At 40.1% G+C, this 13,536-nt stretch overlaps 1 protein-coding gene across 2 annotated transcripts in view; it reads left to right on the top strand.

The window, feature by feature from the left end:
- The window catches only part of PIGG (phosphatidylinositol glycan anchor biosynthesis class G), a 91,519-nt gene that overhangs the window by 36,544 nt on the left and 41,439 nt on the right, over positions 1 to 13,536 (top strand). For both annotated transcript variants that reach the window (XM_051967478.1, XM_051967479.1), the window contains exons 9-10: positions 3,112 to 3,566; positions 9,107 to 9,298. In XM_051967478.1, coding sequence (XP_051823438.1) covers positions 3,112 to 3,566; positions 9,107 to 9,298 — 647 coding nt within the window. The remainder of the gene's footprint in view (positions 1 to 3,111; positions 3,567 to 9,106; positions 9,299 to 13,536) is intronic.

Here is a 13,536-nt window from a genome sequence, read left to right as displayed (position 1 = left end):
TTTCACCACCGTGGCCGGGGCTGTCTAAGAATGAGAGGTTCATTGTATTATCTCTCTGAATGTAAGAGAGAAGGAACTGATCTGCTGCCATTAATTCAGCTTCTGCATAGGCTAGAGAATTGAACTTTGTTCCAGGTGATATGACATTTAACATTTTCTGATGTGCAGTTATTTTATAAATTATAAGACAGTGTTGATTTTTATGTTCCTTTTCAGTGGAATATGTTATTCTAATATCATGGCATGCATTCCATTGTTGGCTTTTAATAAGTTCTGGGCAAAGTGTTATTTTCCTCTGCCCCGAATATAGTTTTGATATGTTTTTACAGTATCCCAGGTGTAAGCCCCAAAGGTCTCTAAATTGTATAGAGGCCTCACATATGAATTTGGAAAGGGCAGCCAAACTTCAAGGCAGGGAACACAGTCTGCAAGATTGTGGAACTACTCACATTGATTTGATCGCCTTCTTCTGGGATCTACATTATGACACAGTTCCATTAAAAGTTGGTCATTTGATGTCAGAATTGCAATATATTGATACTTTCTGCTAATTGATGAGTACTTTCATATGTATTTTGAACCCAGATGTAAGACTCGAGCTCAAAAAATACCTTTACAGGTATGAGATAAAGGAGGTATGGTTAGACCACTCATCTGAAAAAGGTATGGGTTCCATATTAGTGAACATATGTGACAGAGCAGCCTGTAACGCCAAGATAAGAAGCAAAGCATCTTGGTCAAGACTAGAGACGTGATAGACATGGCAGCCCCTCACTGTTCTTGTCTTGGTTATACCATGTCATAGATGTCTGTGTTGCCATGTTTTAGAAGGGAGGCTGTTCAGCTGGACAGAATCTGTAGGACAGTCAGAGGGTTCAGGGCCTCCCACATGATGCTTCATGAGGATTGGTTGAGGAAACATGAGGTGTTTGGTGAACTGGGAGAAGAAAAGTTGGGAGAGACAGGATAGCTGAGAGGAAGTTACATGGAAGCAGGGTTGGACTTGCAGTATTAGGAGCAGAATGGCAACTGGTACTGTAGATGTACTGCTGAATGTGGAGTCAGACGACCCGGCTTCGTAATCCTTATTCTTCCACTTATTGCCTGTGTAATCTGGGACAAATTACATACATTCTCTGAACCTCGTCTATAAAATTGGGGGCAGACTGGATGACTCGTGTAGCCCTTTTCAGTAAATCTGATCCTAAGTTGCAGAGAGTTAGATTTAGACTTGATGTAAGGAAAAAGCTTCCTGATTATTAAAACTTTCCAAAATTCAATTGGGCTACCCCAGGAGGTGATGAGTTCCCTATGACTGGAGATCATTTAAAAAAAAAAAAAAAAAAAAAAAAAGACTGTATGACCACTTGTTAGGGATGTTGATAAGGTAATTATTGTGCAAGGATGATCTTTAAATTCCCTTCCAACCCTGAAATTGTGAGTCCATGATTTCCGAAAATTAGGTGGCATTGACAGTCAGTGGAGAATTAGAAACATTGTGTATTCTGACTTTTTTTTTGACCACTACTGGACTCCTTTTTTTTTCTCCTTTTATAAACAAAGGGAAAGGGCCAATTCTTATCTTTTGTTTCTAAACAAAATTAGTAAGGGAAAACCTCAAGTCTCTAATGTCAGATGTTAAATGAAGTAGAGAATTGAGGCAATTATCTGAATATTTCAGGCTCTGTCCAAATTACTTTCCTCTGAGATAGCTGAATAATTCATGCTTTCTATGTTCTAACCACACTGGACCACCAGTTGTGCTTGCCTCTGATCATTTGCACAAGCTTCCTTCATGCCTAGAATGCTTTCCCAGAATTCTTCAGGATTAGGTCCTTGAAAGGTCCTGAAAAATCCTTCAGGATTAGGCTCACTTGTCACTTCTTTGGTGAATGAAGCATTCCTCTTCCATTAGTGCACTCTCCTTCAAATTACCTTGTATTTACTTGCCTCTGTGCATGTTGTCCCTCTGTCTTTTACCTTACTTTCTCTTGCTCCTCCCCATTCAATGTAAAGGACTTGAGAGTGGGGACTGTTTGATCTTTGTTGTTGAATTCAGTGTCTTTCCCATTTTAGACACTGAATAAATATTTGTGGGATTGAACAGAAAATTTCAGGTAAAAGTGAAAGTTTGCTCCTATCTCCCAAATGGTTTTCACTTTACTTTCGTCATTTAATAAGCCTTACTTAATAGTATTTATGGTTGAAGTAATTTTTGAAAAACATTTTTCTTAATCTCTTTTGTCTTTATATCAATTTCCATTCCAAATACAGACTTCTCCCTTTCCTCCCCATAGAAAACTGAGCCCTTGAGTGAATCTTAACAGTATACTCAATGTTCTTTCACCTTTGCTCAATTATATTTTCTTCCTTCCTTCCTTCCTTCCTTCCTTCCTTCCTTCCTTCCTTCCTTCCTTCCTTCCTTCCTTCCCCCCCCTCGCTCTCTCTCTCTTTCTCTTCCTTCCTTCCTTTCTCTCTCTCTCTCTCTCTCTCTCTCTCTCTCTTTCTCTCTCTCTCTGTCTCTCTCTTCCTTCCTTCCTTCCTTTCCTTCCTCTCTCTCTCTCTCTCTCTCTCTCTCTCTCTCTCTCTCTCTCTCTCTCTGTCTGTCTCTCCCTTCCTTCCTTCCTTCCTTTCCTTCCTTTCCCTCCCTCCTTCTTTTCCTCATTTGGAATGAAGTGACTTGCCCAGGGTCACACAGCTAGTAGTAAGTGTTAAGTGTCTGAAACCAGCTTTGAACTATGTCCTTCTTCTCCAGGGCTGGTGCTTTATCCACTGCGCAATCTAGTTTCCCCACTGAGTTATATTTTCAACAGCATTGTTAGTTCTCTCTCCCTTGGAAGTATTGATTTTTTTTTAAGGTTTTGCTTCAAATGTAAGATAACTTGAGTTCAGCATCACTAAAGATACAGTTTTGCTGAACTGACTCAACAATAAAATTAACTTTCTTGGAGTAAAATGCTGGAAAATCCAAAGAGAATTGTGACCATTGTTTTCCTGGTTTTTTAAGGGTCTTTTTAAGGGAAGGAGTAGGCAAATGTTTTAAGACTATGCATGAAATAGTTTTAGTTGTTTCTCAGGTGATTGTTTACATTGGCCCATTTCTTTTCACAGAATCAAGCTGCCTCAAGTTCCAGCTGGTCGGGATTAGATCTGCTTATTTTATTTGGAACTCTGGGTCACGTTCTAAGTTTAGGTGCAAGCAGCTTTATAGAGGAAGAACACCAAACCTGGTATTTTCTTATTAATACACTCTGCCTAGCTCTGGGCCATGAAATGTGTAGAAACCATTTTCTTGGGAAAGACTTTGATCATAATTTAACTATGGAAGGGGATTTTCAAAAAGACACTGAGAAGATTTTACAATATAAAAATGACCATGTGGATGTCCCAGAGTACAATAAAACACACAAGTTACCTTCTTCTTTAGAACTTTCAGAAGGCTATGAAAAGTGGTTGGAATTGGCCAGTCCATGGCTTATACTGATTTGCTGTAGACTGCTTCGCTCATTAAATCAGACAGGAGTACAGTGGGCTCATCGATCAGACTTTGGCCATTGGCTGACCAGGTAAGAATGTCACGTGGTTGTTTTTTTTTTTTTCCTGTGCTCTTGAATTATTGTGTTTTTTAAAATGAAAAGTTCATATTTTTATATTCTTAGCTTCACACTGATATAAAAATTATTTATTAAACACTGTTTAAAATTAGAGGAGACAGAAGAATATTCGTTAGTCTGTAATGTTAGGGGAGAAATACATCTTGAGTGCTACATAATTAGTACTAACTTTGCTAGTATTGGATCTGTCATTACTCTTAGTTTTTTTCTTTTTTATTTATTTACATTTTTAAAAAATAACTTTTTATTGACAGAACCCATTCCAGGGTAATTGTTTACAGCATTATCCCTTGCACTCACTTCTGTTCCGATTTTTCCCCTCCTCCCCTCCCCCCCTCCCCCAGATGGCAAGCAGTCCATTACATGTTGAATAGGTTACAGTATATTCTAGATATAATATATGTGTGCAGAACAGAACAATTCTCTTGTTGCATAGGGAGAATTGGATTCAGAAGGTAAAAATAACCCGGGAAGAAAAACAAAAATGCAAGCAGTTGATATTCATTTCCCAGTGTTCTTTCTTTGGGTGTAACTGCTTCTGTCCATCCTTGATCAATTAAAACTGAATTAGCTCTCTTTATTGAAGAGATCCACTTCCATCAGAATGCATCCTCAAACAGTATCGTTGTTGTACTCTGTTAGTTTTAAGTAAGATGCAATCTTTCCCATAGTCCCCAGTGACTGATTTTGAATAAAGATTTCTTTCTTTTTTTTTTTTTTTTTTTTTTTTTGCTGAGGCAATTGGGGTTAAGTGACTTGCCCAGGGTCACACAGCTAGAAAAGTGGACATTGTCTGGGGTCAGATTTGAACTCAAGTCTTCCTGACTTCAGAGCTGATGCTCTATCCACTGCACCACCTAGCTTCCCTGGATAAAGATTTCTAATGATTAGTCATGAAACATTTTTATACTAGACAATGGAGCAAATATAAAAACAGTCCCAGCCCTCAAAAAGCTTAAATTCTAAAAAAATAAACTGTGTGTGTATATATGTGTATGTGGATATAGATATATTTATAGGTATGTCTACATATCTGCACATATATCCAAATCTCTTTCTCTCTCTCTCTATTTATCTAATCTGTATTTAAAGGGAGAGAGCGCACACATTTATATAGTGCTTTGAAATTTGCAAAACCTTTACATATATTATCTCATTTGACCCTGATAACGTCTCTGTCAGGTGGATAGTATATTATCCTCATTTTAGAAATAAAGCAGCTGAGACTTTAAGAAGCTCAGTGATTTGTCCGGTCACCCAACTAGTCAGTGTTGGGGGCAGGAAGTGACTGCAGGTCTTCATGTCAGTTCTGTTTGTCATGCCATAATGCCTCAGTGCTGTTCTAGAGGAGACCCCCACAGAGAGAACAGCAGCCTAGGACCCGGGAAGGCCCGACAAGCTGGGATGACCAGGCATGATGTCCTGTGAAAAGTGGCGTTTGAATTGGGGATTAAGGAAATTGGGCATTCTGAGGGCTGCCATGTGGCAGAGGGGTGTTCTCGGCCTGGAGGCGGGCAGTGGGGGTTGTGTGGGAGACTGATCGCCAGACAGACGAGTGGGAGAGTCATGGGGAAGACCAAAGGCCCCAGATGGTGCCAAGCAAGGGTCTTTGGATCTAATCTTAGAGGGGAAAAGCAGCTTCATGGCCATGTCCTTTCGGCTTTTTGCCCGCATCCTTGTCGGCCTCTCTGCCTGGCATTTTGGCCACTTTCTTCTCCTGGAGATGCTCTCTCTTCTCTATTCCGCTTCTTGCATGTCCACCCTCTGTCCAGTCTCTTTTGTTGGCTCCTCATCCATAGCCCTCCTGATTAGTACACATTTGACTGTGTTGGGATCTTTGGGTTCTCTTTCTTGGTGACCTTTTCCATTCCTCTGGATTCAGTTATCCTCTCTACAGGTACAGAGGGTGGCTTGATGGTGCAGTGGATAGGGTACAGGGCCTAGAGCCAGGAAGACTGCTCTGAGTCCACAGGTGGCCTGGATGCTCTCTAGCTCTGTGGCGCTCAGTGTCCTTATCTGTAAAACAGGATGGCGAATCACTCCCGGGTCTGTGCCAAGAAAGCCCCAAATGGGGTCAGAGTAAGACATGACTGTAAAACTGCTGAACAACAACAAAAGTACAGACCTGTACAGACATAGCCTCAGCTTCTCTGCTGAGTGGCAGGCTTGCATCATGAATTACCTGTTAGCCATTTCCAGCCGGATGTCCTAGAGGTACCCTAAATTCTTCATGTTCAAAATGGAGCCATGGTTTTCCCTCAATCCCCCAACTCTTTCTTCTTCTGGGTTTCACTGTTGCTGTTCATCTGGTTGTCCAAGGTCAAACCTCACATTCACCCTCATGTCTTCCCCTTCGCTTCTCTTCCTCTCTCCCTCCTCCCTGCCATTTGCAATCAGTTGCCACATTTCTTTAATTTTACTTCCACAACATCTCTCAAATCCGTTCCCTTTTTTCTACTCATAGAGCAGTTTTTTCATCATTTCTCATGTAGACTCCTGCATGGCCTTCTATTTGTTCTTCCTGTCTCCATTCTCTTATTTCTTCAATCAGTCCTCCACACAACTATTAGATAAATATTTTTAAAGCCTAAGTCTGACCATGTCATTTACCTGTTGAGGAAGGTCTAGTGGTTTTCGTTTGATTAGAACACATAAATTCCTTTTAATAGCTAATGGCATAGCTCTTGCTATATATCAGGCATTCTGCTAAGCACACATCTCATTTGATCCTCACCATAACCTTGGGAGGTGGTAGGTGCTGTTATCTCCATTTTACAGGTGAAGAAACTGAGGCAAATAGTTTTAGGTGTCTTGCTCAAGATTACACAGTTAATAAATATCTGAAGCTAGATTTTGAACTTGGGTCTTGACTCTGGCATGGTCTGTGCACTGTGCTACCTTTCTGACCCACTGCCCCAAATATTTAGCATATAAATTCCTTGATAATTTGACTCCAGCCATACTTTCCCCTTATGCACTATTCTCCTTGCATTTTGCATTGCATTCAAGCTGGCCTATTGCTTTTCCCATAGGTGACTGGTCCTCTCTCTGTGTTTTTACTTAGGCTACCCCCGTGCATAGAGCTCACTCTTCTCACCTCTGCCAGTTCAGATCCCAGATTTTCTTCAGTTCAACTCATGTTGCTGCCTCTGTAAAACTTGCCCTTATTTGTTCCCCTTTACTATATACCTCTACTTTTGAAATAGTTTTGTATTTGCTTTACACACACACACACACACACACACACACACACACACACACACACACACAGAATATTTACTATTCTATACTCATATTATTTCCTTCCAGAGCAAGGACTTATATTTTTGTCTTTTATATTCTTAGCACCCACTACAGCGTCTAGTAAATATATGAGGTGCTTGAATGAATGAAAATAGACGAAATCTCCAATAATAGCAGTATTCATTATGCTGAGACTTATTTGAATTCCTTGTGACCATCTGAGTTGTCTGCCTGGGCCATTTGGACACATAAATGGACGTGGTTTTTATAGCCCTTATAGGGTATGTGGTTGTTGGATAATTGACTCTGGGATTATGAAGATTTTTTTTTTCTTTAAGTCATTAATGAAAACCTAGAGCACAAATGGAGATAATTACACTATTGGTTGTGGAAAATGCAAAGATGTATTTGGCAACTTATGCAGCATAAGGATTTCTTTAGAGAAGAAAAGGCTACCCTAAGGAGTTGGGCAGGAACAAGGACTCAAGGAGAGGGGATTTTTGGCTGATTCTGATTCTTAATCCAGTTCTCCTATTTCTAAGTATGAACAAGCTTCTCTGGATTACCCTTCCTCTAACAGGGCTCCCTTTCTCTTCCTTTTCCCTTTTTCTCTCTCTTTGTCAGAAGATATCTATCAGTTAGGAATGAGAATAGTATCTGGAGCTGATGATAATCTGATTATTCCATTGTCTCCATCTACCTTCTTACATAAGAGAGAGAGGCAAGGAAGTGATGAGGGTTATGAGTGTGTAGATGTGCATGGTGTTTTCACTTTGTAGTGTTCTGAACAAATTAATGTAGATCCTCCAATAGACACAGAGACCAGACAATCCAGATTTTTAAAATTTCATACCAATTGATATTTCATGATTGTAAGAATATCATGGCTAAAGAAACTACAAACCAGTCAACTGTGATTTACAGAATAATTTTATTTGATAATACTTAACAAGGTATTATAATTGGCAAAATAAGTAGTGGTAATTTATTTGTAATGTAGTATAGTGAAATTTAGAATAAATGACTTATTTTCTTGAATTCTTTCTATTTATGATAATTACATATAAGTAAAACAAAACAAAATTATTCATACGTACAGAGGTTTCATTCTTTTTGGAGCCTAATTTTTCCATAAAGGTTGTGGATGCTATTGTTAAGTTTCTGCTAAGCCCATAAAAGCTCTGAAGATCATTATCTCAACTCCCATTTTTAAAAAATTTTTAATAGCTTTTTTATATACAAGTTATATGCATGGGTAATTTTACAGCATTGACAATTGCCAAACCTTTTGTTCCAAATTTTCCCCTCCTTCCTCCCATCCCGCTAGATGGCAGGATGAACAATACATGTTAAATATATTAGAGTATAAATTAAATACAAAATAAGTATACATGTCCAAACCATTATTTTGCTGTACAAAAAGAATTGGACTCCGAAATATTGTACAGTTAGTCTATGAAGGAAATCAAAAATGCAGGTGGGCAAAAATATAGGTTTTAGGAATTCGATGTAATGGTTCTTAGTCATTTCCCAGAGTTCTTTCGCTGGGTTTCAGTTCATTACTGCTCCATTAGAACTGATTTGGTTCATCTTATTACTGAAGATGGCTGGGTCCGTCAGAATTGATCATCATATACTATTGTTGTTGAAGTATATAATGGTCTCCTGGTCCTGCTCATTTCACTCAGCATCATCAACTCCCATTCTTAAAGACCAGTGCCAAGTCTTGAGAGCAAGACTATATCTCTCCCTCTGGGTTCTAGTTGTTCTCCTGAATCTCTGGCCTACGAGAATACTAGAAAGATGGGAAGATGATAAGTACAAAATATTCTAGACCTTCAAAATGTGCAAGGTTCTTCTCCAATCACAATAAGGGTCAGGGAGGGGATGTCTGTGCCAAGATTGGAGCTGGCATCTTTCTTCCCTCATCCCTATTTAGTTCTAGTTCAGGGTTTAATGAATGAAAGAAACTCTTGCTCCAATTTTTGAAATTTTTTCCAAAGAAAACAATTTCTCTTATTTTTTATTATTTAATGTGATACACAAATAGAAACTTTTTGTTCAGGAAATAATAAACAAAACATAATGGTTCTGAATATTATTGTTTAAATAGAAAATCTAAATAGTTTATTCTGAAAAATTAGAAAACATTTTAAATTAAATGCATCTTAGCCATTAACGGATTCTTAGAAATGCAGTAATTAGATTATAGTTGGCAATAATTTGTGGAATTTTCTGTTTTCTTACAGTTCTGATCATAAAGCTGCACTCTCTGTTCTGGCATTTCTCTCCCTCGTTATGATCTTTATTCTGGTTCAGAGAAGATGCTCCCCTGTTTCAAAAGTGGCAATGGCACTAGGGCTCTTGGGAATCTATTGCTACCGAGCAGCATTTGGAAATGTCTTTTTGCCATGGCAACGAGACAACAAAGATATTTCTAAGTAAGTTCATAAGCAGATATGTAAATCTTGTTTTATATTATTTTAATGACTTATGTACTAAAAGGATATGCTGTTGCTTATAATGTCAATTTAGTTCTTAAAAGTCATGTGTTATGTTTTTCACTAATTGTAATATGATAAAATTTTAATTAACTGCAACCCAACTAACCATTTTGCTTTTAGGAGGAAGAGAAAAGCTTATGAAGATGTATTTTAAAAATAAACATGCAAAGAGTCTCCGAGTTTATTGGGCATGTCATAGAATAAATTTTTAAAAGTCATAAAAATCTTTTAAATTCTTTTTTTTTTAACTCCTGCTTTATGTTTCCCAAGTTCTATAGTTGATTTTGTGTTAAAGTTGTGTTTTCTCTGAAGCTTTGCTTACAGATGTTTTGGTTTCATCCTCTACTCCTTTGTATCTTGAGCTTCTCTGCCATCCTAACATTTCTTTCTGGTGAGATTTCTTTTTGTTTGTTTGTTTGTCTAATCTTCCTGTCTTCACTCAAGAAGTATCCTCACTTTGAACTTGATATTGGAGCTGGGCTCCGTTGCACTTATAGTAGGAAGGCTTGGGCTGGTCTTGTTGCAGCTTTCTTGGGACTACTGAGTATTGTGCTATTCTAGAAATTCTGGGACATCCTGGAAAATTCCAAGTTTTCAGTGGTTTGATCTAGAGCAAAGTCTGCTATCCCCCTAGTCTGAGAAGGAGCATGTGTAGTTTAAAAAAAAAAAAGATAAACTCTATTTTAAGTATATTGAGTTTTAGGTGTCAAAAGGGTATTCATACAATGATGTTCTGTAGATGTATATCCAGATGTACATTTGGAGATATAGGTCTTGAGCTTTGGAAAGACGTGAGACTAGAAACGCAGATTTGAAAGTCAAAATCATGAAGGTGAATAGCATTGCCAAGGGAGAGAACATGTTGAGAGGGAAGAGAACCAAGGACAAAATTCTGGAGAATCACTAGTAGAATGAAAACTCCTGGAGAGCAGTGATTCTTGTTTCTGATTTTATATTACTTAATAAGCACCTTGTAAAAACTTTCAATAAACATTTATTGAACTGAACATCCATTCTGAGGAATTTAGAAAAGGACAAGGATCAAGAAAAAGAGACAGAGAAGTGGTTACAGTTGAGACTGCTTGGAACACAAAAGTTCAGCAATCTAAATGGAGAAATTTAAGGGAGATAATTTACCTTTTTCTTAGATATTAATTCCTTTATGAACAGGATTGTCAGCAGAGTAGCCAGTCACCAGAAGTGGGTAAAGGCAGTTTGGAATTTTTCCATCCAGAAAGCTGCTGATTGCCTTAAAGAAAGCACTGTGGCAATTAAGGCACAAGCAGAAGTTTGCTAATTACTGATTGCTCTCATATCTGAGAATATTAGCACCAGATAAACAAAGGAAGTCCATAAGAATACTACTCTAGGGAGCTATAATCACTTACTTGGTTAGGGGCCAGAAAACCGGATAGTTAGAGCAAACTCCCTGAAAGTTATAAGTGCATGAAATGAGGGAAGCTATACAGAACCAAGGACCCAGGTTTTGGAAGGTGTGGAAAATAATTGCAGTAAATTATAGAGATTATACAGAGATTATGAACCATTTGGGCTTCTAGAAATAAAGACCAAATTACCCTGCTAGAAGAGAAAATATTTCTTGATAGAATAAAAATTATCTGAGAAAGAAATCCTGGAAGAAAAGGCTCTGAGGACATGGAGAGAATTAAAAAAAAAAATACGCATTGCCTTCTGCCTGGCTTATTATAATAGTCTAATAGGTCTTTGCATCTCTACTTTCTGTTTCCTTTATACCTTTAATGCTGCTCTTAAGCATAGACTGGTTTCATAAACCAGTCAAAACTTTTTTTAATAAGGAGTTAAGGAAATTCAGAATCCACAGTTCAGGCGAATGAAGCAACGGGAAAAGATGACTTAATATACTCTGATGGTATCTTAGTCTTCCTAACTAAAATAAGAGCAAATGTTTTTCACCTTGGTTTCTAAATCTTTTAAGATGGGGATCCTCTGTTTGTCCTTCATACTTCATACAGTCACTTGGAGAAACAAAAGCAAAACCTTGGCTCACCTCAAAGTGGTTGGTATTGATGGCCACACTTTTATCAGCAGCTGCTAATGGATGGGACAAACTCATTTTTCTGACCTCACCTTGATTTCTACTTGTAGGTCTACTCCCTTTTCTTTCCCTCCTCTTTCTCTCCTTCCCCTGCTCTGTTTCTCTCTCTATCTCTCTTTCTGTCTCTTTCTCACTCCTCTCTTGCTGTCTCTCTCTTTATCTCTGTCTCTATCTCTTGTTCTGTCTCTCATTCCTCTCTTTCTCTGTCTCTTTCTCTTTGTCTCTTTCTCTCTATCTTTGTCTGTCTGTCTCTCTATCTCTCTGTTTCTCTCTGTGTCTCTGTCTAGCTCTCTCCTCTCTCGCTCTCTTTGTCTCTTTCTGTCTATTCTCTCCTCTCTCTTTCTGTGTGTGTGTGTGTGTCTGTCTGTCTGTCTGTCTCTATCTCTTTCCTCTCTTGCTCTCTTTGTCTCTTTCTCTCTGTCTCTCTTTCTCTCCTCTCTCTCACTCTCTATTTCTCTCTCTCTCCTCTCTCTCTCTCTCTCTGTGTGTGTGTGTGTGTGTGTGTCTGTCTCTGTCTCTTTCTCTCTCTCTCTCTCTTTCTCTCTCTCTCTCTCTCTCTCTCTCTCTCTCTGTCTCTGTCTCTATCTCTATCTCTTTCCTCTCTTTGTCTCTCTCTCTCTCTCTGGGTCTCTGTCTATCTCTTTCTTCTCTTTGTCTCTTTCTCTCTGTCTCTATTTCTCTCCTCTCTCTCTCTCTCTCTCTCTCTCTCTCTCTTTCCTCTCTTGCTCTCTTTGTTTCTCTCTCTCTCTCTCTCTCTCTGTCTCTGTCTCTATCTCTTTCCTCTCTTTGTCTCTTTCTCTCTATTTCTCTCCTCTCTCTCTCTCTCTCTCTCTCTGTCTCTGTCTCTATCTCTTTCCTCTCTTGCTCTCTTTCTCTCTCTCTCTCTCTCTCTCTCTGTCTCTGTCTCTGTCTCTATCTCTTTCCTCTCTCTCTCTCTCTCTCTCGGTCTCTCTCTCTCTCTCTCTCTCTCTTCTCTCTCTCTCTCTGTGTGTGTGTGTCTCTGTCTCTTTCCTCTCTTTGTCTCTCTCTCTCTCTGTCTCTCTCTCTCTCTCTCTCTCTCTCTCGCTCTCTCTGTCTCTGTCTCTATCTCTTTCCTCTCTTTGTCTCTTTCTCTCTGTCTCTCTATTTCTCTCCTCTCTCTCGCTCTCTCTGTCTCTATCTCTGCAGTGCTCTCTGGCTAAGCCTCTTGGAAGACAGTTGCTACCTCCTTGTGCTCATAGCATTCCCCTGGGGGACCAAGGCGCAGAACAGGGCACCACAGGCGGCGCTGCTTTCCCAGCCAGGCACCCAACAGGAAGCCTTAGTCCGAGCCCTGGCTGGGGTTCTCTCGGGTCTCAGCTCACACAGGCCCGGCCCATCTAATGGCTGCCAGTAGAGGTTCCCCAGCTCTCCATCCGTTGGGGCCAGGTAGCAGAGAATACAGCGCTCTCCTGCTCATCCTTGGCTTTTTCTAAGTGAGGCTTGTGGGTGTCCTTGGGGCTAGGCCGGACTCTGCAGGGGAAGAACTGAGCGCCTTTGGCCCTAGGGAGGGCTCCAGAGGGAGGCAGGGTGGGGCTGCTGAGACCCGCAGAGGTCCCCAGGACCAGCAGGGGGCAGCAGCGGCCCAGCTTCTGATTGCACAGTGGCAATGGAAGGAAAGCTGCTGCTTGGGGGTCATCTGGTTCCCAGAAGGGGGCCGTCTGCCAAGGAGTGGCCAGAGCAATGGTGGGTCAGTCTGGCTGGGATGGCAGGTGCAGAAGAGGGATCTCATGCCCAGCAGCAGGCCGGGCTCAGCGGCAGCGCTGACGGGTGCTAATTAACCAGTTCTGGGGCTCTGGGAGAGGGTCCCTTCGAGGAGCCTGGAGCTGCAGCTCTTAAGGTTTCTTTCTTCAGACTGCGCTGCTTCTTCCAGGAAGCCTTCCATCAGTGCTCTCATTAAAGGGGCCTGCCTTTTTTTTAACTTCACTTCCCTATTCAGTTTCCCCTCTGCTTTTATCACATAACTAACTCACGTTATTACTCTAGGTGTGAAAGAGGGATTATTTGTTCTTGTTACCTGAGGCAGAACTACAGCCCAGGATGGACTTACAGAAAGAGAGATGTCATTTCCTTATGAGAA

Source organism: Antechinus flavipes, chromosome 6 (assembly GCF_016432865.1).
Source record: "Antechinus flavipes isolate AdamAnt ecotype Samford, QLD, Australia chromosome 6, AdamAnt_v2, whole genome shotgun sequence".
Classification (NCBI taxonomy): domain Eukaryota; kingdom Metazoa; phylum Chordata; class Mammalia; order Dasyuromorphia; family Dasyuridae; genus Antechinus; species Antechinus flavipes.
Note: the sequence above shows the minus strand (reverse complement) of the source record. Positions and strands in the feature narration are given on the sequence as shown.